Source organism: Taurulus bubalis, assembly GCF_910589615.1.
Source record: "Taurulus bubalis genome assembly, chromosome: 3".
NCBI lineage: Eukaryota > Metazoa > Chordata > Actinopteri > Perciformes > Cottidae > Taurulus > Taurulus bubalis.
The window spans coordinates 10,960,679-10,984,026 of record NC_136591.1 but is presented as its reverse complement, the minus strand read 5'-3'; the positions used below and the strand labels follow the sequence as shown (position 1 = coordinate 10,984,026).

Here is a 23,348-nt window from a genome sequence, read left to right as displayed (position 1 = left end):
CCTTAAAGAAGGAGGGAGGAAATTAATGAAAGATGGAAGAAAGTACAGAAGGAGAGAGGGAATTTAGAGAGAATTCAGGGAAAAGGGGAAATGTTAAGGAGTGGGAGGAGGGAGGATGAGCGGGCAACGAAATTCCCCAGAACCCCCATGTCCCTGTCTGAGTAACTTCCTGCCCACTTTCCCACGCCAAGAGAGAGAATGGGGGGAGATTATATGTGTTGTTACAAGAAATTAAAGCGCAATAACTCTGATGGGAAGGGACCACGTGAGAAAATGCATTTATGACATGACACGAGGAAAAGAATGGCACGAGGAAAAGAAGAAGAAGGGAAACGAGGGAAGGATGGGAAGCAGTGAGATGGAGAATGGGGAGGAGAGAAAATCTAGATAGCGAGACAAAGAGCGAGAAAAGATGGAGAGCAGAGAGGGAGGAAATGTCATCCTTCAGTTTATATTAGAGGAACAACTTTTGCCTTCTCTCTCTCTGATGGCTACCAGCTGCCCCTGAGACAGATACAGAGGGAAGTAAAGGGGGGGGGACACATCGAAGGTGGATTAGCCGTGTAGAAACAGGGCAAGAGCCAACAGCAAAAGTAATAAAGGATAGCCAAAGCAAAACAGAGCGACAGGCAGGATTAGCCGCAGTGCCAGGTGCAATTCAACTCATCCCGCTGTGGCAGGTGAGGCTGCCCTCCGCCAGGACGCCACTAAATCAAAAGGTTCCCGTCTGTTTATTGGAAATGTCATTTTAGGTGATGAATCACCTGCGCTGGCAACGCCGGTGTGGAAACTGATCGCAGAAACGCCGCCATGAAATAATACCTCACCTGGTCGGCCCTGCTTGGCCGTGCGGAGAACAGGCTTTACATGGTGTTGCTCTTTAAAGACACACGGATGATCAAACACAAGCCCATTCTACCACCCTGTGTCTATTCTCTGTAAACAGCATATTTGCTTTCCAACGAAGGGAGGGTAAGATTGATATCTAGTGAACAAGAACATATCCAGTGCAAGGACGTACAAAGCATTGTAAGGGCCGGTTAAAAAGGCTAGAAAATGGGACGATTTTTCTCCAAAAAGCAAAAAAAAATATGTATGGGCCTAATTCTTCTAGATTTTAAATGGTGTACCTTTTAGAACAGGTTTTCTTTTCAGTCGAATTAACTTGATTGAGGACTCTAAGATCCCTTCCTTTATCCCCTCTCCTCCATCTGTCCTGCTGTTATTTCACCTCCAACAGTCTGTTCAGCCGCTAAATACTTACAGTTTAGGTTGCGAATGTAAAGAGGAGGTGGAGGGGTTTAGCCAAAAGGACAGAAAAAGGACACGCACAGCGGGGTCAGCAGCAGGGTGCAAGCATATGCTGGAACAGATGTGTGTCCGGCATGCACTCTGCGTTCAGAATTGAGGAATCGGTTTCCAGACCGGACACCGAGGGCCCTCAGCCGCCATTGAAGGGGTGGCAACAGTTCCCAAACAAAAAAGGGAAGGATAGATTTTTACCGTTTTTAACTGAAAAGGGAATACAATAGGAGAATGTCAATGAGTTTTCCCTGGACAGGTAGGCATTAATAAACAGTGTATGCAGGGAATTCTGTTTCAACGCCATTAAGTGGGTTTCAGTCGTCTGAAGCGCGCTTCCTCTGAATTTCATGCGGCACGTGAACCGTTTGAAAGTTCGGAAACTGATGAAATATGCACGGTTCATTTGAAGCGGCGGCTTGAAACAAACCTGCCAAAAATTAGTGGTGTGGGATTATATCCCTCCAAGGCGCTACATCAAACAGCAGTAACTATGTTACGCTAACCTTTGGCGCGGCCTAGATGTTAATTTTACGGTCATTAATTTGAAACCTTCTCATAAAATGTAACCCCTGCGTATCCTAATCAATTTATGCCATGGAATATAATAAGTAATATAAATCCTCATGAACTCATGTCAACTACAAATGTATTACTCATCCTTCAATGATCTTTATCTCAAAGACAGGTTTAAAGAGGCAGAAGTGGACCTGCAGAGAAGGCAAAGTGAGTGAGGGAACACAAACTGCTGCTTGGTTAGTGCGTCTCCATCGGTTCACGGCCCCGCCACGGCAGTTGGTTGTTTTCGCCACTGGCTCAAGCATTATGGGAAACTCTGTGTTCCGAGTACATGCACACGTCTTTTAAGCCGAACATTACGCAAAGATGGAGAGAGGGAGATAACTGTGAGAGAATAGGGACGGAAGGGGGAGGGGAACAGGGAGAGATGTCAAAGATTATCAGAAAAGGATGGGAAAGATGAATTAAAATCAGGAACAGCTGACCGACCGGAGGAGCAGGAAGAACATTGTTCTCGAGAAAAGACGTGTGAATGCCGTTCCAAAGAAAAGGTGTCAGGAAAGAGACGGAATCAAATGATACATTGGATAAAAGAGAGAAATATAGATAGTTATTTAAAGGAAAGTGTTAAACAAAGTGAGGCCTGAGAAGAAGGGGACACAAAACAGATGGACATACGTAAACAGAAAGGAAATGGATGGAGGATGGCAAGAGGAGGAACACCTGGAGAAAAAGTGTATGGACCAGATGGATATACAAAAGGAGGACGAAATGGAATGAGATAAAACAGAGTTACATTGGAAATTTGACAAACCACGTGTGAAGGAGAAAGGCGAGAAGAAGGAGGCAGGAGGTAGAAATGTTCTCTCTGAGAGAGTGAGGCTGGAGGACGGATGGAGCAAGAGAAAAGGTGCTTCTTCGGGCCGCAATTTCTAAAATTATATTGAATCCCATTTGTGGACCCTAGACTGGTTTCCTCTGTAGTAAGTTAGATATTGGGAGAGCGTCTGTTCTTTAATAACAGAGGCTGAGCTTTTATCCAGTTTTGTGCCCGTCCTAAATAAAATGGCAGTGCTGTGTCCTCCTCACCTTGATAAAGGAAGTGGTACTTTCTACCCTCAAAAGTCCTCAAGACATTTTTGGGGTTATGGACTTTTGGACGTCCTCGCATGCCTTTGCTGAGGAACTAAAATTGACTCTAGTGTGCGATCCATTTCCCTTCACCAACCACAAGTACCCTGAATTTCACATAAAAGACACAGTGCCGTCTTTATCGTCCCTGAATGGAAAGAGTCCTGAGATAACAGCGGGGCATCTTTCGTGGAACACTGTACCGTTTGACACCAAAAGAGGAGCAGAAATTAAAAACTGCACTGGAGATCAAATATTTTGGGTGCTCTATTCAGAGAAATGGGTTCCATCCAGAACGCCCTTGTCATCTGTGTAAATGCGTACTAACTGATCTCATTAATAATAGCTGGATATCTGTGTTGCCGTGTCCTCTTTCTTTCCAGCTCTGGTTCGAAATCGCCTGGGGAGTAACGGCGCTGATTATTAAAGTTCACTCTGGGATTACTGAAGCAGGACTTCAGTGTGTTTACTCTCACTTTACGTTATTGCAGAGACACATGGAGGTTTGAGGATGGCGGAGGAGAGTTTTGTAATTTCTACCGTCCGGATTTAATGAGCCAGATTGGAACCTGCGACGTAATAAAAACTTAAAACAGAAAAAAGTTGTAGAAATGGACGTGTCGGCACTGGTTGGCCGCACAGCTTAACTAAACAGTGATCTCCGGGAAGTGCCGTTCAAAAACAACACAGCAACAACTGGGAAAGAAATCTATTTATACAAATCCTTTAAAAGCCACAAAGTACAGCTTTTGAGACATGTAATTGTTGTCCAAATGCAAACAAAAAAAGAACTACCATTATTAGTGACTGCCTAACTCTGTTTCTACAAGTCTAAATCCACATTTCCCTGCCATTGGCCTTGGTGGGCTGAATATTTTGTGGCTTATTTCATATTCGGTGGCTTCTGCAGTAAGAAAAGCGGCCACGATGCAGCTCAGTCACGCCAACATTAACAAAGATGAAAAGCACTCAGTAAGTTAAGTAGGAAAAGCCAAAAACGGGAGCACATGAACCGAATGAGGCAATACTGGCATCGCCTTAGCATTTCCTGGGAGGCCGCCGGACGTTGACTTAGGAATCGTTTTAAGATAAAACCCGACGCGGCAGTATGTCAGAGATATGTCACCGAAGTTTCTGTGATCACGCTCACAGGGGTTTAGTTTAGGAAAGGCTGATCTGCCTTCTGCTCGGCCTCTCTTTCAATCTCCTGTTCTCTTTTATGGTTCTTGTGATGCGACGTCTAAACAACCTGGAATTTAAAGTTGTGTGTGTTCATTGAGCCGTTTGCCGTCGACTTGTGGAGAGGCTTCATCGTTAGGGATTCAATGACCGACGGACCGACACTTCGCTAAACAGTGTCACAGCTGCACCTCGGGCAACAAATGGCCTATTATCGCGTGCGTGTGCAGGCATCAGGATAAAGAGAGTATTTAAAGATTCTGTCTGTTACGTGAATGCACGAACACATGGCGACACACGTGCACAGAGACAACAGGACTTGCGCTCTGGCCCAGATATGTTCGCACACAAACACACACACCAAATGCAGACACAACGCAGTGATACTATTGGCAATCAACAGGTCATTCCATACATGCTTTTTGGATAAATAAATAGCCAGCCAGAAATAAATGTGTGTGTGTGAAAAACATAGAGCGATTAGGATGGTGGAGGTGGCATGAGTTAATTGAGCTGCCTTGAAATTTAATTTGATCCAGGAGGTGTCTTCTGACCAATATCACATGTACACACTCACACACACAAATGGAAGGTAAGAGCTGTAGCTCAAAGGTAGAGGTAGACGGAGGAAGACAAAAACACAGAGAGTCTGCGGTGAATACAGGATTAAAATAAAACAGATCGGCACTAATCAGAATCTCAAAACCCGGCATCCTGCTGACTCACCGCCTATTGCATCTAATCATGCTAGCTAAATGCCTAAAATCCAATATTACTAAACTAATGGCTTAAGCGCAGCCACCAAAGACATGGAGGGGTTGTTGGAAAGTACAAATAGATGGATGACTAAAAGGATGGAGACCACAAAGACATCAGCAAGACGGGGGAGCAGGGGAACGAGGGGGCAAGCAAGGCCGGGACAAATGGATGGAGCCCATTCTGGGTGAACTAATGGACCGGATCAAACCGCGATAAGAGACAACAAGAGAGGAAGAAGAAGCAACGATTTAGAAAGATAGCCATAAAGGAAGAATGTGGTCGAGTTCAAGTAAACAAATAACAATTGTAATAGCCATGTCGGCACTCCTGTTGGTGCATTAAAAAAAACATCGTGGTCTGCTATGGGGTGGCCCATTTGTATTTGAACATGTGTGTGCGTGCGTGCGTGTGTGTGTGCATGTGTGTGTGCGCGTGTCTCACCAGGTTGGCCCCTCCAGTCCAGTAGAGGTAGAATCCATCTGGGTCAACTTTCAGGGTTACCAGGGTGGGGGGTCCACTGTTAGGCTCCTAGACGACAACAAAATAGAGACGTTAAAGGGACGAACATTCATTTCCATCAGCCAGTGGAGAGGTTGGGTCTGGGAACATGGCAGAATTGTTACAATGATGTCTGATTGGGCGAGTGTTCAGATTTTCACTTGAGCCTAAACCACCTTATTTAGAGGAACAAGTGAGCACACCTGAAATGTCACCATCATCCCATCTCACTGCACAACGGCAAAATCTAACCAGGAAGTCGCTCTGTACGTTGTGAGGGGTGTTTACGAGTGAGAGTTTGAGTAAAAAAATATAATACTATTTTGTTTTCATGTTTTGCATGTTTCAAGTTTGGCTAAAACCTGTCAAAATAAAGTAAAATAGGCCATTTTTGTCCTTTTGTTAAATGGATAAAAAAAACTAACAAATGAACAGGTGAATGTACATTTTACATTACAATATTAAACAAGGCTATATGGGTTGCATTTAAACTAAATTAAATAAATGACGTGTCACTTTGAGTTAGTTAAAATAAGATTACATTTTTAATTTTGATTATATACGGATATGGCTAAAGTTTTGAAAGGTTGTATGAAAACTACAGATTGGTGTGTCGTTTCTGCTTGGTCACCTTGAGTACCATCACATTTCAAATGAAACGTAGTCTTCTTGTGGAGTGCAGCGGGCTCCTTGAGGGACCATAAAAACGCACCAGCGTGAAATCAATTTTGCATCCACAAGAACAACTTCTGGGGTGAAAGACAACACTGCGGCCGCTTTACATCAGTCTCACAGCAAGATATAAAAAGGACAGGGTGACATGAAATAAGCAGTTTATGGCAGCAGCGGCTCTAGCTGCCGTCATAGGATGTCTTGCCTTTATGGGATTGTAGACTGACGTGGATATTGTGTGTTCCTGTCGCGCAACAGCTGTTTTGATGCTGGAAGCAACACAGTTTGGCCAGCGTGAAATGTCATTCATGTGCAGCGTAATGACGGCTCATGCAGGAGCCTGCATCAACATGTCATTAGCATCGACATTATGGGGGCATACGCAAGATCCAATGACACACACACACACACACACACACACACACACACACACACACACTGTAATTACAGTGGTAAGCGGTCATACTTCTGTCCAGCAGACAAACGCACTGTCCAGACATCCTGGGAAACAACGATGATGATCCAGATTGGTTGTTATAGCAGTGACAGATGACTCACACACACACACACACGTCATCATGAGCATCAATATCATCATCATGCTCACCATCAGATGGGAAGACAGAGAAACGTTTGCCAGGCAAAACTTTCCCACCGACGTACAGTAAGTTTACAAAGTAAACACACAAACAAGTAACCGCTGACCATAAACAAATGGTACTTCTTAAAGTGGGGTCGAACAAGCACAAGGACAGACGCAGCCGATACAGAAATAATCACAGTTTCACGTTTAAATGTGGACCATTTGAATAATCATTTCAGACTGAATGACTTCAAAGTCTGCATAACAAATGCAATCTAGCAGAATTGATACGAATCAATTTCTCAATTAAGCGTGATACTGAACTAATTAAAAGACAAGCAACTTATCCAACGTTACGTCATCGCTGTGTAAGAATCCATAAAAGGATTTTATTAGGTTTTATTCATGTATATGCACAATAATCATGCTTGCCTTAATGGAGGGATAAACATTGGTAGGTTGAAAAACAGATACAAAAACAAACTCAATTCAAAAATAAATTTGAGAGAGATTTGCATATAATGTTATAAGCAGATTTGGTTACCTTCAGGCAGAGCCCGGCTAGCTGTTTACCCATCTTCAGGCTCACATTAAGCTAATCATGCTTCTCATCTATCTCTACACAAGAAAGTGAATAAACGTTGAACTATTGCTTAAAGGACTCTCCTCAGTTTTAACTTTAGTCCCGTTCCCAGGAAATGCACGTTTTGAGTGCATTTCAAGCACATACCTTGAGTTTAGGCTCCAAAGTCGGCTAACGGAGAACAAGAGAGAGCAGGAATGGTGGATTGGGAAAAGGACAGAAGGAATATACAGGCAGAAGGTGGATAGGAGAAGGATTGGAAGGAAAGAGTGAAGGTTGAAAAGGGAGAAAGAAACAAAATAAGGTCAGGAGTAGAATGAAGAGAGCACGAGATCAAACCCGAACCACATCATGAGACTTTAATAAGCAACCGTGAATTCAGTGGTTTTAAAATCCAACTCAGAGTAACTGAAGCCTGAGCTTGAATATCTGGGCCCATAATGACTCAAGCTTGTTCATCTTTTTGTCTGCTGGGTTTGATTTCCTGAGTCGACAGAAAATGATTACAATACAAACTGGAAAGTTTGGAAGGCCCAGATGTTCCCACAGCCTATACGTGCTGAGAACAGAGCAACCTCCATCCGTATCAGCAGGGACGACAAGATGCAAATCATTTGCAAATCAGAAGGTCTGTCTTAGGCGATAAAATGCAAATGATACTGTTGCTGGTCAACATGCAAGAGCCAACTCACAATACATTTTTACAGCCGTTTACAGCACCACTGTGTGAACGTGAGCCGTGTTAACGCCGTGGCCGATACCACAGTTTTACACTCTACGACTTCAGGGAATGTAAAAACACGGGGAAAACCCGCTCCCAATGTAGGTGTGAAGGGTTCATTCAAACCTACTTTTAAACATTATATTCCATTTCTGCCTTTAAGATCCCCTAAGTCCTACACACTGGACCTTTGAGTGTATGGTTTCCATAGCTGTGGGGTTAAAGCTGCTATGTTAATACCTGCTCACAAGTCTGGATAAAGCAACAATTAATAGCTTCTGTTCTGAGTTTGTCACACCACATAAACATGTTTTATCAACCACCCTGTCAAATTCTTATTACGGCCCAAAAAAAAGAAAAATCATAAAATATGGTTTTAAGATCGTGAAGAAATATCAATATCCTCTTCTCTGAAACCCTGTGGGTGTGTCTACTGAAGGCTCTGAAACCACACCCAATCACACCACCACACCCAAAAGTGAGAGTTGATTACATAATGTACAGTTGCAGTATATACAGTATTACAGTACACACTACTTTTGCAAAACGTAAACGCTCATGCTCTATGGGCCGAGTATTCGCACCAGGGTTTAGCCTTATGCTTAAAAAAAAAAATTGCAGGGGGTTGTGAGGCCCACAACGATTTATCCACTATTTAACAGCTGCAACAACGGAGTAGGCTACGACGGAGCATATGACGCAAGCACAGGTTTAACAGGAACAAGCATGTGTGCATCCTGAATGACACAAAGAGGGCCCGGCGGTCAGTAAAAACTTAGTTCATGGTCTACAGGCCCACCGATGTGGCGGCCAACCAGGATCTATCGTGGTTTGTCAAACTGCCAGCTAGCAAACTGTAGGCTGTGGAAAGCAAGTGTTGTAACTCTCGACTGAGCAGCTGAAACTGATACCATGTGCTCTAGTTATTGTATATTGTTAGAGGAGGGGTTAGGATAAGGATGGCTCTCATGCGTCATTCAGCTTTGACTTCAGACCCGCCCAAAAAAACATGTATTACTGCAAGCGGACGACTAAACTGTCGAGTCACGCCACAATATTTAGGACTCGCGTGAGATTCAACATTCATGTTCTAGTGCATTAGACTTTTATATATGATTAATAAGAGACAAATTCATAGTTTAGAGAGATAGAAGTAATCTCACGCATCTTGTGTTACAGTGGGATGGTATTACGTTGATAGCTCAAGAGCTGTAGTGATGCTGCTGCAGGTGGAACAGAAACCTCTAAAGTCTTCACCCTGCAATATCTCCCTCTCTCACCTGTATTTATTGGTTGAAACAATAAATGGTGTCTCTAAATCAATTCACGGCGGGCTCAGTTTATGTAACTAGTTGGGCAATTCCACTGGCATTTGCATGTTGTGACCGTTGAGTTTTACATACTGGCATTTGCTTTCTAGTGCTGCCCTTCACCATGACGCACACGTCTGTTACACTTTCCTTTATTCATCTTTCAGTCTTTCCTTAATTCATCTTTTCATGTGTATTCACTAATCTACTCACATTTTTTTATGTGGTTTTTATTTTACTAGTCATTTTAAAATCAGGCAAAATGTCAAAAATTCTGCAATTCCAGCATAAAAAAACATAACTTAAATTCAATGTATCATTATGAATTGAATATGTTTGGGGTTTAGACAGTTGGTTGGACAATCTGAAGACGTCACCAGAATTGTACTGAACTTTTTCCACTAAGTTCCAGCATCTTACAGATCAAGGAATAAATAATGAACGGGGTAATGATAATGATCATTAATTTGTCTTTACGCACTTTTTCTTGCTAAGCGTTACTGTATCTGCTCTGTAAAATAAAGTTGTATCACACAAAAGGTCACTATAGTTTCCAGCTGAAATGAAGGCAAGAAACCTAACCATGAAATCATTACCTCATGCCCTCGCCCCAGACAACTTGTTTACCATAAGCATACACCCTATGGTGCGTTCTCGGTGTGAGAGTGGGTGCTACGTCAATAATTGGACCTCACCCCACTCCCTAATTAACTGGCATAAGTAGAGGCCTTCTGAAGTCTCGCCTCGCTTCCTTCCCTCATTTCTTTTCTCCCCGTCAATCATCCCTTCAATTCACTCTCCCCCCCATCACTTGGAGTCCTGCTTTCCCTCCTTAATTGATTAAAGACCCGGTCTCTTTCTCCAGACCCCCTCCAGATGCCCTGACCCTCTGACAAACCCCTTCATTACCTGGCCGTAATGTCAAACACGCACACAAAGTGAGATGGACCACCCTCTGAGGCTGAGGTCTTACGTGGACTGACACCAGCTAATGAGTCCCTCTTGAAAACCAACAATCGATAAGGGCATGCACGTGCAGAAAGACACACGTGGCTTCGGCTTCTCCTCCGATATACTGCCTCAACCACAAATGAATGAGTGTTAATGAGTGAGTGAGGAGAAACTGATAATAGAAAAAAGAAGAATAAGAAAAGGCGACTGCTCCGAGCACACCTTTGGTCTGTCATAACGTATGCATGTTCAGGGGCAGCTTAAGGGAGGGGTGTGAGAAGGAGGGCCAGTATGCACTTAGTACGAGTGTGTTTGAGCTGCTGCTTTGGCAACATGGTAAAAGTTGATGACAGTAGGCAACCTTTGGACTCAAGAGAGAAAGAGAGAAAGAAAGAGAGAGAGATAGGAGGAAAGAGTGGGGCCCAGAGAGGGAACATAAGCTATAGAATATGAAACAGAAAGGAGGTCAGCACAGATAATATTTAGTGAAATGGTGAATGACGTGTGGTAGATGTGTTTATCAGAACAGCATTACATACTGTAAGTGTAAACATATCCGGAATTTAAGGGCACTCTGGGACTAATTTCTCCGTAGGGGTCATTTAACCTCCATCCATTCAGGAAATGGGCAGACATTTTCAGACAGCCTCTTCTGGAAGTCTTCAGTGTCGTACTCAGCTATGAGTACAACAGGTGAGAGAAATAGATGTGTAAAGAATTTAAAAACAGTTACGGAATTGTTTCGTAGAAAAAAAAAGAAGAAGCATCGTCACAAAGCTGAAAATCCGGTTAGTTTTCTTATGAACTACATTGTCACAGGAAAACCACGAATAGCAGGTCACTGCATGGTGAAAAACAAGATATCTTATAATGTGGATGATACCATCTATAACCCAACAGTATGGGCTATGAAGAGTGGAGGACCCTTAAACCTATAGATAAACCCTTAAACAGAATCTTACGAAAGAAGACAACAGAGGGGAAACAAAACTAAAAAGGACAGGAAGCCGACAGAGACTGGGAGAAGGAGGAAGAGAGAGTGATCGAGATGGAGATATGGCCGCAGAAAGAATGGGGAAGAGATCACACATTTAAGATACAGACACGCAACAAGGTTACATGTGTATCGAATGGAAGCGAGTAAGAGTAGAGTCCAGATGTCAGCCCCACACTTCACATGTGGCTGTGGTTGACCTTCCACCCCCACACCCCCCCCCCCTCTATCCGTCCATCCATCCCTCGTTTCTCACCACTCTGTAAGGATGTCAGCAGTGTTTCTCGGCATGGCGTCAGACCGTCGCACAAGCCTGCGTTTCCTCCTCCTCCTCCTCTCCCTCCCACTCTCATCTCCTAAACATTTACCCTTTCCCTGACCGATAATGGCAACTTGTGGCTCGTTGCTTCCTCGCGTCCATCTAGTGCTAAACTGAGGCATCCACTGTTATGATGCAGGCACACAAGAACAGTTGGCAAAAAAGACAGCGGGGCCCATTATGTCCCCCACCCCCCAAACGGTCACGATGACACAGCACCGCCGATTACGGAAGAGATCCGCTTCCAAAGATGGAAACGTTTTTATTTCGGTACATCGGCTGCAACATATGGACTCTTCAACACAGCGTATGGACAGCGTATCCACTGTAATGCACATTGTGTCTGCAACACGGACTGTGTAAGAAGTCATTAAAATATCATATTTCAAGAGAGCAGCAATCGTTCGAGGCTGCGACAGTGGATGTTGTCATCTGTGCCGTTCCTTTTAAACAAGATGTGCAGGATGGCCTGATAGACCATCCTGATGCACTGACAGTCAGCGGCTGATTCCAACAAACCATATGAATGACATGAGGGTGCATGCATGGATCACTGCAGCATGTTGGTAGTTAAGAGTCTCTTCAAACTAGATGGGGGGGAGGGGTAAAACCGGGGATCCCAAAAGTGTCCGTTTGGTTTGGCAACAAAGTACTGATAAAAACGGAGGACAACAGAGGCATTAAAGTTTATTTAGCGTCCTAAACTGTTGCCAACATTATAGTTTGGAGTTCCTCAAAGTGAGCTGCGGTGCGGTTCTGTACGGTCTGGCTATATAATCCCAACCAAATTGCAAGAAAACAACATAAAAATGCCACATTTTTAATGATACATCATGCTTCACTCAAGTTGCAGACATTTGTAAACTGGAGCCAAAACCGTCCCATTCCCAAAACCGTCCAATTAATGGGCAGATAGTGATTCCATGTGACTTTGTTTATAAACCCTGTTCTGCTCGTAATTGTGCAACGTGAACACAAACAAATCAAACCCAAGAAATTGCACTTTCCCCCATATGGCTCTGAACAAAGAAAACATGTGTTCATACCCCGAGATGAATTATTCTTTTGTTTTTAAAAAACACAAAAAGTGTACATATACAGTGCGTGTTTCAAACGTATATTCATGCAAAGGCGCATCATTTATAGGAAAGTGGACTTGAATACCACACGCAAATAGAATCCAATTGAATGCAACAGTCTGCAACTGTTAATATTAGGTGTGCAGATGATTTAGTATTTCTACTTTCGTGCAGTCCGACAGAGAGCCGAGCTGCTCTGCAGACACGCTGTCTGTCTCTGTGTTTAATTGGTTGTTTGGGAGGAATTTTAACTGAATTCCAGTTGGGATTCATCTCAATTGAATTGTGGCCGGGCTTCAGAGGGCGGGGCAGCAGCAGCAGCAGCAGGCGGAGAGGGAGGGTGGGAAAGAGAGAGAGGGGGAAATGGTTTGGCTCTGGAGCCTTACAACAAGCTCCAACAGGAAGTCATTCAACGGGAAAACACACACCCAGAACAAAACAACCACACACGGACACACACACATATGAGCACACGTGTGGATATACAAGACAAAAGAGAAACGGCCAATTTGGAATGCATTCCTCCTCCTACCCCCCCCCACCCCACCCCCCCTGCATGAGTCAGAAAGTGTGTGTGTGTGTGTGTGTGTGTGTGTGTGTGTGTGTGTGTGTGTGTGTGTGTGTGTGTGTGTGTGTGTTCAGTAGACTGCAGCGCCATTTCTGCGACAGATGAGTATCGGGTTGAAGAGTAAAGAAAAAGAGAGGCTAAAGGATGAAGGGATGTGAGGAGAAGAGACAGGAGATGAAGAGCAACCATGTGGAGGGAGGGCATGGTGATGAGGGAGGAGGTGAAAAGAGCAAGACGGGGTCAAAAGTGGAGTTTTCATGTAAACAAACAGCACTGCCCTCGGGCACTGTGTGTGTGTGTGTGTGTGTGTCCTAATTCTTTTCCCACTTTGCCAAATCCTTAAAGCAGTACGTCACATTTTTTTGGGACAGTAGTCTGATGTCAACTCCCCTGTTAAAACTCAGACAGACCCTTAGTTTAAATAATCAATGTGTCCCCGGTAGACGATTACTTCTAAACTTTAATAGCACGGCTTTGAGACGAGCAGCTCTTTTGATTGCAGTCGGATCCATCATATGTCCAGCCAGCCAATACATCTTAAACAAACCTAAACGACTACGAAGCAGCACGCTACATTTTATTTGTTTCCATCCAACTGAGCCAAATTGAATCACGCTTTATTTGATATGGATTACCTTCAGAGTCCCCAGAGTCTGTTCTCAGCTTGTAAAAGAAAAGTGCATGTGCGCTGGCTTTAGAATCATTTACAAGGTTTCGAAGCACTGCCTTCATACCAGGCATTCAAATGCCCTATGAAGAAAAAAAGTTGCTTGAGTAATTCAACCTCTCTTTATGTCTCTCTGGCCCCTATGCAATTCTGCCATTAAGCTATGTGAGAAGGTTGTAATTGTATGTTTATGTGAATCTCTTTTGGCTCAGTTGATCTCTTGTAAAAGAGGCCGTGCATATAAAAGAGACGTTCTGGTGAACAAAGGGTTTAATAAAATGAAAATAAAACAATAGAACAATTAGCTGTACAGCTGCAACGACTTCCTATTTCTCCGTGTTTGAGACATCGGCGTGCTAAAGTGTTACGATGGAGCCCAGGTGTAAATGATGGTCTGCATTAGAGGGCTAAATTATTCAGCTATGCAAGTCATCAATCGTCATTGTGACAGTCATTAAATAAGGCGATCACCAGGAAGAAGAAAACAGTAAGATGCCGTTTCTTCAATGACTTTCTGACAAGCTGGGGATAAGTGGAGGGATCATTGTGTAACAATAGAAGATGTGAAGCCTGTCTCACTGAGCGGTGCCGGCTGGATAACTGCACCGTGGGGGGCTACAATGAACAATTGTCTATTAGCACTGATTAGTCCATCAATTCATTTAGTCCACACAACATAAGAGAATAGTGAAAGATGCAATGCAAGCTATTTCCCAAAGCCCAAGGTGTAATCTTCAAGATATTTGATTTGCAATGATAGCAAACAGAAATGCAGAAAATCCTCACATTTGGCAAACTGGAGCATTTAACATTTGACCTTAAATAACAACAACAACAAAACTTACAGCTAATCTTCTGTGGATCTGCAATCAAATGACTGATTAATGATTCAGCACTACGTTAATGTGCAGAGAAGAAGCCTGAGCCAGAATAACTCCATAATACAGCTTTTTTTGTTGTTGTCACAACTCATTATTGAGAGACATTTGGGATCTGATGCCGGTGAAAGGGAGTAAACGAGGAATCACTTGTCCCAACACAGCATTTACATGATGGATTTGGAAAGATATCTCCAAGATCGCCTTACGGGACAGGAATATAAACACTAACTGATTGAAGATGGAATTAGTACCATCTCAACCGTAGACTTGTTTTATTATACTGATGTTCAGCATCTTTGACATCTTGTCCCCAAATTAAAAAAAGCATTCCTACAATTATCCATCTTCCACATCCCTGCTCTCCCAGATGTGCTCTCTCTCTCTCGCCCTCTCTCTTTCTCTCTCGCGCCCTCTCTCTCTCTCTCTCTCTCTCTCTCGCCCTCTCTTCATTCACCCACCATGATTCACATGTTGACTTTTTAAATGGGCAACAGCAAATAGAGGGGATGAAATATACACAAAGCAGAAAGCATGCACATGTTTTTGAGTGTTCACACACTTCATCGGCAGCATAACCATTTCCTGGGAATTCCCTTTAAGAGGGAGAGACAGAGAGAGTCAGTGTGTGTGAGAGAAAGGAAGGGAAATCACTGTTTGCGTGACAAGACCCTTCTTTCGAGGCGCCACACACACACACACCCACACACCCACACACACACTGCAATGTGAAGCTCTGTTGCTGATAAGTGGTTTTACATAAAAACCCTTTTCTTTGTTTGGCGTGTGCAAGTAACACCAAACCTGACCACATATCTGCAAAGTATGCCTATGATGAAAGCCGTATTAGTACTATGGACTTTTACCTGCAACATTCGATGATCCACATGCGCACATGCAATAGTTGGAAGACACAGGCCTACAGTCAGTGCCAGATCAGTCAGCACCTGAGTTAATTATTGATGACCGCTCTGACACACACACACACACACACACACACACACTTTCTCTACAGAGAAAATTACAAGAATGGCCCTGCACTCTGCCTCAGAAAACCCCAACACACACACACACACACACACACAATTATGGTCACTACTGACATGGGCAGCTCATGTGAGGGTTGCCAAAAACGCTGCCACAGTAATACACAGAAGGAAAAATAGAGCAGGGGAAATAATAAAATCCTTTGTGTTGACATGATGAAGAATCAACTTTGAACAAACATATTTCGCTCATTCAGCTCAGATCCCCTCAAACGGAGGCAGCTTGTGTGGGATCCCACTCAGACAGGTGCTTTCTCCACTAATCCGCTGGAGGGGAAGAGAAGTACAGGAAGAGAAAGAAACGGGAGGGTTCAGGTCTGAACTCAACCTGAGTCCGAAGAAAACCGGCTCGACAAGAATTCAACACAACACAACACACACACACATCCATTCAAGCACCGTTGCCTGCTGGTAACTTTTCTACCGGGAGGTATCTGATTAACGAGCATTTCTGTGAGGCTGTGCACACACCTGCACACATTGCCCCGGATATGTATCGGACACACACACACACACACAGAGAAAGAGAGAGACACTAGTCTCGTGTGTCACTTAACAACAAGTGGGCCTACTGTCAAAGGCAGGCTGTCACGTCTCTTGTCTTTTAGTCAAAAGCTGGTCACCTTTTTTTTTACGGGGGGGGAACCTTAAAGATTCCGCTTCACTTTGAGGCTTTAATTAAAAGCGACACATGCGTTTAAGAGCCCTCCAAGCACGGGACACGTTTCGTTCTCACCTCGTCCCACTTGATGAACTTGCCCCCCTTCTTCAGCGCTTCGTGGACGGACACGGGTTTGAGCTGCAGCGCGTGGACTCCCGGCTTGGCCCCGGCCATGGCGCGGGACTCCCTGCCCGGGTGCCAACGCCTAAACCCCGGCTACGGCGAGCTGGACTCCTCGGAAGGAACAACAACAACACAACAACACACACGCACAGACACACACACACACACACACACACAAAACCCGCTCTTCCTTCCTCCTCTTCCACCCCGGAGCTTCTTCTTCTTTTCCGGGGAGAGAGTGAATTACAAGTCCGAGAGGAGGGGAGCTTTTTCAGACCCTGACCTCAAAAGTTGGTAAACGTCACCGAGAGAATGAAGAACATGAGGAGTACAATCCAGAGAGAGGGAGAAAGAGAGACGAGACGAGACTGTTTCAGCCGCGCACCGCCGCTGTCTTGTCCGCGTCCACGCACCGCGGTGGCGCGCATTCAACCCCCTCTTTTTATTATGAGCTTTGATTCATATATTTGTTTATTTGTGCCGAATCCTTTAATCGCGCACTTGAGCCCGCAGAGAGATCCTTTCCTTCCTTCCTCCCATCTGGTCGACCCCTCTCCTGTCCCCTTACAAACTTTCTCTGCTTCCTCTCTCGCTCTCTTTCTCTTTCTCTCTCTCTCTCTCTCTCTCCCGCTCTCTCTCTTCTTCTTCTCTTCTACTCCTCTTCTCCCTGCATGTTTTCTGTGAAGAGAGGGGAAGAAGATTCCGAGAGGAGAGAGTGAGAGGAGGGAAGTCAGAGATTGTGTAAAAGGGGTGTGTTTTAATTCAATTCCTCTCGCCTGCCGCATGTGTCCTTAAATATACAGTGTGCATTGTCACGAACATGATCGCGCCCTGTGTGTTCTCTTTATCTGACATAATATTTGCTCAACATTTTACCCAACCTTTATGTGTTTACTTCAGCGCTGCTCCAAATGCTGTAAAAACTGTCGGCTGAATCCTATTAAAGGTGCGCAGTGATTTAGTATTTGCACTTTCATAAATGTGGGCACTTCAAAGAGGCAGCTTAAAAAAAATTCAGAAAGAATCGTTAAAGAGAAAGCAACAGAGGCTGAGATATCCTGACTTTTTGAACAAAAGAAATCAAGCTCCAAACGCCCTATACTTCCCATGATGCAACTAAATGTATTTCATCCACTCCTATGTTTTTGCCACTTTATAATACAGGCGTTCAGTTGGACATTTACAGTTTCCAAACCCAACATTACTACTTTTATTTCTAATTATGTTTATTTATTTTGACTTTGTAAAGCTTTTCTGGAGCCATTTCTTTCATTCTGACTACATTGACCTTGATGTGTGAAATGTCCCCGTTTAATGAGCCCTCTGGATGCATTTTACCACAGGGCCAAATAATATAAATCTATGTTTATTGTAACAGAATACATCCACATATTAGCCAGCTCATCTAAGGAGGCACAAGATGATAAAAGGTCATAAGAATAGGGAGGAAAGTTTAATATTCCTGTTTTATTTGATGAAATACTAGATCCCTTCACCTCTCCAGGCATCTAAACACCCATCATTTAAAAGAAACTGTGAGCAACTCTTTGGTTTCTCTGAGCTGATGTCCATAAGGCCTCGATGACGGGCCACAAGAAGACGCTTCAAAGGGATCGTGGAACATTTTGTAAAAAATGCACAGTTTAATGTCGATAGACGATGGGGGGAATAGCACTCTCATGTCTGCTAAATGTGAAGCTAAAAGCAGCAGCTGGTTAGCTTAGCATTGCAACAAGACTGGGAGCAGGGGACAGTAATACAGCTGGCCCGGATTAAACTACAGGCTTGTTTAAAAGTGCTGCATAGCTCCTCATATGTTTTGCATGTCAAATCTTAATCTGTAATTACTCATTTTAGATGTCACATAGATGTAGCGGAGTAAAAAGTAGGCGTAGCATTTCTCTCTGAAACTCTCTGATCCATACGGAAGTTTCTTTCAGTTTTACTTTTTGGATTCAGCCGTCTATGTATATATCTTGGCAAGAAAGCAAATAAGTGGATTTACCAAAATGTCAAACTTATTTACAGGGGCCACACACCATAGGTGAACATAACCTTAATAATGCATGAATAATGAAAAATGGGGAAGGTCCATCTCTATTTAATATCACAGACACACATGTCATTTGACTCCAGTCTGCAGGAAGCAAAGGTATAATTAAAGGCTGTGTTTGCCTTTAATGACTTGGTGTTAATGTGGGCCAGTAATGTTATTAAAAACATGGTGGCAGCTCAGGTAATGCACAGTAATCAGTTTAGACGTCATTCCGGAGCAACAGGGCAGTCAGGTTGTGAGATTAGGGATACATTTAGAAAAGGATGATGTTAAATCTGCAACCTATAACCAGCAAATAATTTAGAGGGTTCGGAGGAAAGGTAATTGAAGCCCCTGGAAGTCATCGGATGACTTTCCCCTGCCTCGTCTTGGTATCATGTTTTAGGAAGCATGAGAGCAAAGAAGGCTGGCAGTTCAATCCCGTCCAAATCCCGCTGCCAAGCAACATTGGACTTCTCATAAAAAATAAAACACCCTACAGAGCAACTGATTTTTTGGCAATTGTTGCCATTCTCCAACTCCCTAACTACACCCGGCAGGAATGTGTGCTATGCTGCAGCCTGCTGACTGACTGACTTTGAGAAACCCTGGTGGTGTGTTGTTTCCTTACCAAAACCATCCCGAGGAAGAGGAAATCCAGAGGAATCAATCAGAAATAATCTGTCATGAACAGAAAATGAAAAACGGCTGGTGTCAGTGTTACATGACCCTAAAGGGAGCTGCACACATAGTGGGACATACGTTGTTTAACAATTCAGCAGCTAGAGTAGACTGACTGACATTGAGGTGGTTGTGTGTGTGTGTGTGTGTGTGTGTGTGTGTGTGTGTGTGTGTGTGTGTGTGTGTGTGTGTGTGTGTGTGGTGGTTCAAGATCAGATTAAATGAACAAGTCTACCTGGAATTACGCCCAGACTCAAAACACACACACACACACACAAACACACACACACACACACACACACACACACACACACACACACACACACACACACACACACACACACACACACACACACACACACCATGACCTCTCATGACAACAAATAAATGATGGACACATGCATATGCATCTTTCAACAGTGCAGCACACATGCATAAGCAGGGATATTGTGTTTCTCTGCTGCATAACAAAAATGCACGCTATCGTTCCTCTCTATTATTCTTAGCCAGACGATATTATGCTGAATTTGAAGTGCAGGCACCTGTGGTGTCAATAGACGGCCTCCTCCCTCCATTCAGCCCTCTCTCTTTTTACACTCTCACTTTAGGTCTCTCTGTCCAAGCCTCTCTCTTCCTCCTCTGTGTTTTTTCTCTGTCTCCTGCTCACTCATTCCAACAGGTGGACATCAATAGGACACGGTGCACACGGGGCTCATCAAAATTAATGTAGAATTAGGCAGCAAAATATTTTGTACTTTTTTGTATTTTTTCGTTTTTTCTCCCCATAGAATACTAAATCTTTCTACTTATTGGGCTAACTTCTGATGAGGGTGCTTTGGTCCTACTCTCTCGAACCTGAGACCCATCTCAATATGATGATATCTGATTTTTTAGGTTTAGTGGCATGACATTTGGTTTATTCAAGATCCACAGAGGATGAACCCTCGTGACTTTGGCAATTCTCTGATCCTCTAGCACCACCAGCAGGTTGAAAAAACTCCAGATCTTCAGAGCATTATTATAGCAGCAACCAACTATAAGATATGTAAATATTAAGAGAATAATTCATTTAATTGGTGTTGTTAATTGAGCTGCAGTGTCCTCACAAGGACCACAAACAACGGGGATAGAAGCTGAAAGAGAAAAAGGGAGCAAAAGAGGACACGCTGATCATAAGGTGAAGGAGATACAGGGAAAGAGGACTGAAGGGAAATGTAAGGGGTATAGATAATACACAGGAAATGTAAACGGAGCGAATGTAAGATCTAATCATGTTTCGTTATTTACTGTTTTGCGTCAGTTTAACAAGGTCTGTCCTATTTCCTGTGTCACATTCAGGAAATTACAAGTATTAGAAAGAAAGAACGTCAGCAAGAAAGATGGAGAGCAGGAACAGGGTCGAGTTTGGAACAAGAGCAGGCTGTCAGGCACATCGTAATGGCCTGTTAATAAAGAGGGTTACGAAAAGAGAATACAGGGGGACATCAGAGGTTAAAATGGAACAAAGTGAGGGACAGAGACACGTGGAAAAGAGTTTGCAAAGAAATGGAAGAGCCACACCCACTCCTCTCTCTCTCTTTCCCTTTCGAGGAGCAGCCCGATCTTTCTCTCCAACGCAAAGCCGCTCACAAAGACACATTGTATTAAGGCACACAGGCATATTCTGTGTCTTGCTCCCCTTCAAACTCCCCCCACACACACACACAAGCATGTACAGTACACACACTAGCTTTAATGAAAAAAAGGCCTGACTAAGTCAACAGTAGCAATAAAAGGTTTATCAGATTACTTTCCACTGCGCTGCTGAGATTTTGGGCCTGAAGTCGCTGACAGTACACTCGAGACCGGACCCATCTGTCTCCATAACGCTGCACGGTTATTGTCTCGAGAAGCCATCATGTGGGCTTGTGGGCAAAGTGCTGATTATAGTTTTCCCCAGAAGAGGCATTCAGAGACAATGCAGATGGATGTGACGGCCGGGAACCAAACTATCTTTCATGATAGCTCCATTCGTCACTGTCCCTTCCCCTGCAGCCTCAACATGCTCCAGGTGGGGGACTGCACCCTGAACTCCTGCTCCTTCCTCACTGTCCAATGTCTGCAATATAATCCTGTACTACCATCCAGTGGCTGCGTGGCAACACTACCGTCCCTTCTGTGCTGGATTGTGCAACAGTTAAGAATGTGGACGCACTGGTTTCAGTTCTGATCTCCTGTGCTGTGAGAATCACTGGAGTGCAGCCTACCTGTGTATGTGCACAGCTGCCAATCACAGCGATCCGTGTGAAGCGTATGCGCTCAAGTGAAGTGAACCAGGGTAAAACCATTATGTTTACAATAGCACTTCATAAAGAACACACGCTGAAGCAAGAACACTGATTGGGATTCCAAACTTAAAATCAGAACATGAAATGCAAACCATAGAATACAAGTCAATACGATGTTGGATTCAAACAAAATGTATATTTTGCAGTACAAATCCACGGTGTCTTCATATGCTTGTGTATATAGGCGCTATTTATTTCACTCATCAGGTGATGTATGTCAATCAATTCAATTCAGTTTATTTTGTATAGCCCCAAATCACAAATACAAAATTGTTCAGAAACACAGTGAAAACAAATTAACTCATGTATGGATTAATGAATGGGCCTCCCATGCCCAGGGCCCAATGTGTTAGCCCACAACCCCCCTTGTCGACCTTGTCGACCTTCAGCTCCAAAATGTCACTCAATGAGACACATACCAATCAGGAAGAGACCTCAAATTGACTACAAGAGACGCATGTCTGTGCCCAGAGGCCCGTTGTCACATGATCCTCCCATGAATGTGCTCAACACTCCCCCCCTGTGGGTGGATGGCTTCCTCGACTCCTGGCTCCCTGTAAGCGGTGAAGCAGAGAGGTCTCCCTTTCTGAGAGCAGTCCTCCAAATGAAGCCCTGTTGTCCATGTAAATAAAATAAATCAATAGCAGTGGAACGTCTGGTTTGCAGTGTCATGCCATATTATGGGCTGTGTGCGGGGAAAATACTGTACGGTCACACTGCGGAGGAGGAAGTTGAGACTCATTTGTATTCCTGCTATGTCTTTGCAGTACTTTACTGGCATTACTTTTTTAAATGCAGGATTGTAAATGTACTCAGAGTGCAGTTTAATAATGATGTTGATGATGACAACAACAATATTGGACTTAGCCGTATGGCTATTTGCATACTTGAGGTTCTTAGTGAGAGTATTTGAGCTCATTATGGTATTTTCTCACGGCCATGACGGGTACGAGCCGTGTACCTTTTCACTCTCCCCCCAAGACCGCAGCCATTTCAATGTGGCATGCACACATTATACTGACTTCCTCTCCGAAGGTCTGTGTCTGTCTGACACGAAGTGGAAAGACCCAAATATCACAAACAGCTCAGGTCCACACAACTAGTTTGCCTTTTCATCCTTTACCTGGTGACACATTGTGTGTGTGTGGGGATGGGGGGGTTACCGTGTGTGTACGAGTGTGTGTTGGCCTGTCTGTGCTTACTCAACTGTAAGTTTCAGACATGCTCACTGAATAATTCAGGTTTTTTTTACCATGGTTGTCTGAAACGGTTAGGACACACACACACACACACACACACACACACACACACACACACACACACACACACACACACACACACACACACACACACACACAAACACACACAATATGAGCATGTTGACGGATGTGAACACCCCATAGACACTACAAAGGAGCGAGTGAGAGAGACAGACATTGTGAATTCTCTTTACATCCCCCTACACTTCACACTATTATTATTAAAAGTCTTCTTATTAACCAGTCTAGCCGGGGTGCGGGGTTCCCCGCTGTGACAACACAATGGACAGACTGTGAAAAACTGGGACTGCTTTCCTGTTAATGGAACACTTCCAGTCGTTTAATATATATATATATATATATATATATATATATATATATATATATATATATATATATATATCTAGTCCCAAAACTGAACCCCCAACTAGAAAATCCAGCTGCTTTCCCCCTCCAGCGTGTGACCTTGGAAGAGAAAAAAACATTTAGCAAACATGGAATAC

General features: G+C 43.7%; 1 protein-coding gene across 1 annotated transcript in view; it reads right to left on the bottom strand.

Annotated features, from left to right (window-relative positions):
* Positions 1–16,594, bottom strand: part of plcb3 (phospholipase C, beta 3 (phosphatidylinositol-specific)) — a gene marked incomplete at both ends in the record, with an annotated part of 37,557 nt that extends 20,963 nt beyond the window's left edge. The window contains 3 exons of the mRNA XM_079215957.1: positions 5,332–5,418; positions 7,374–7,397; positions 16,496–16,594. Of these exons, the coding sequence (XP_079072083.1) occupies positions 5,332–5,418; positions 7,374–7,397; positions 16,496–16,594 (210 nt within the window). The remainder of the gene's footprint in view (positions 1–5,331; positions 5,419–7,373; positions 7,398–16,495) is intronic.
* Between the last annotated feature and the right edge of the window lie 6,754 nt (positions 16,595–23,348).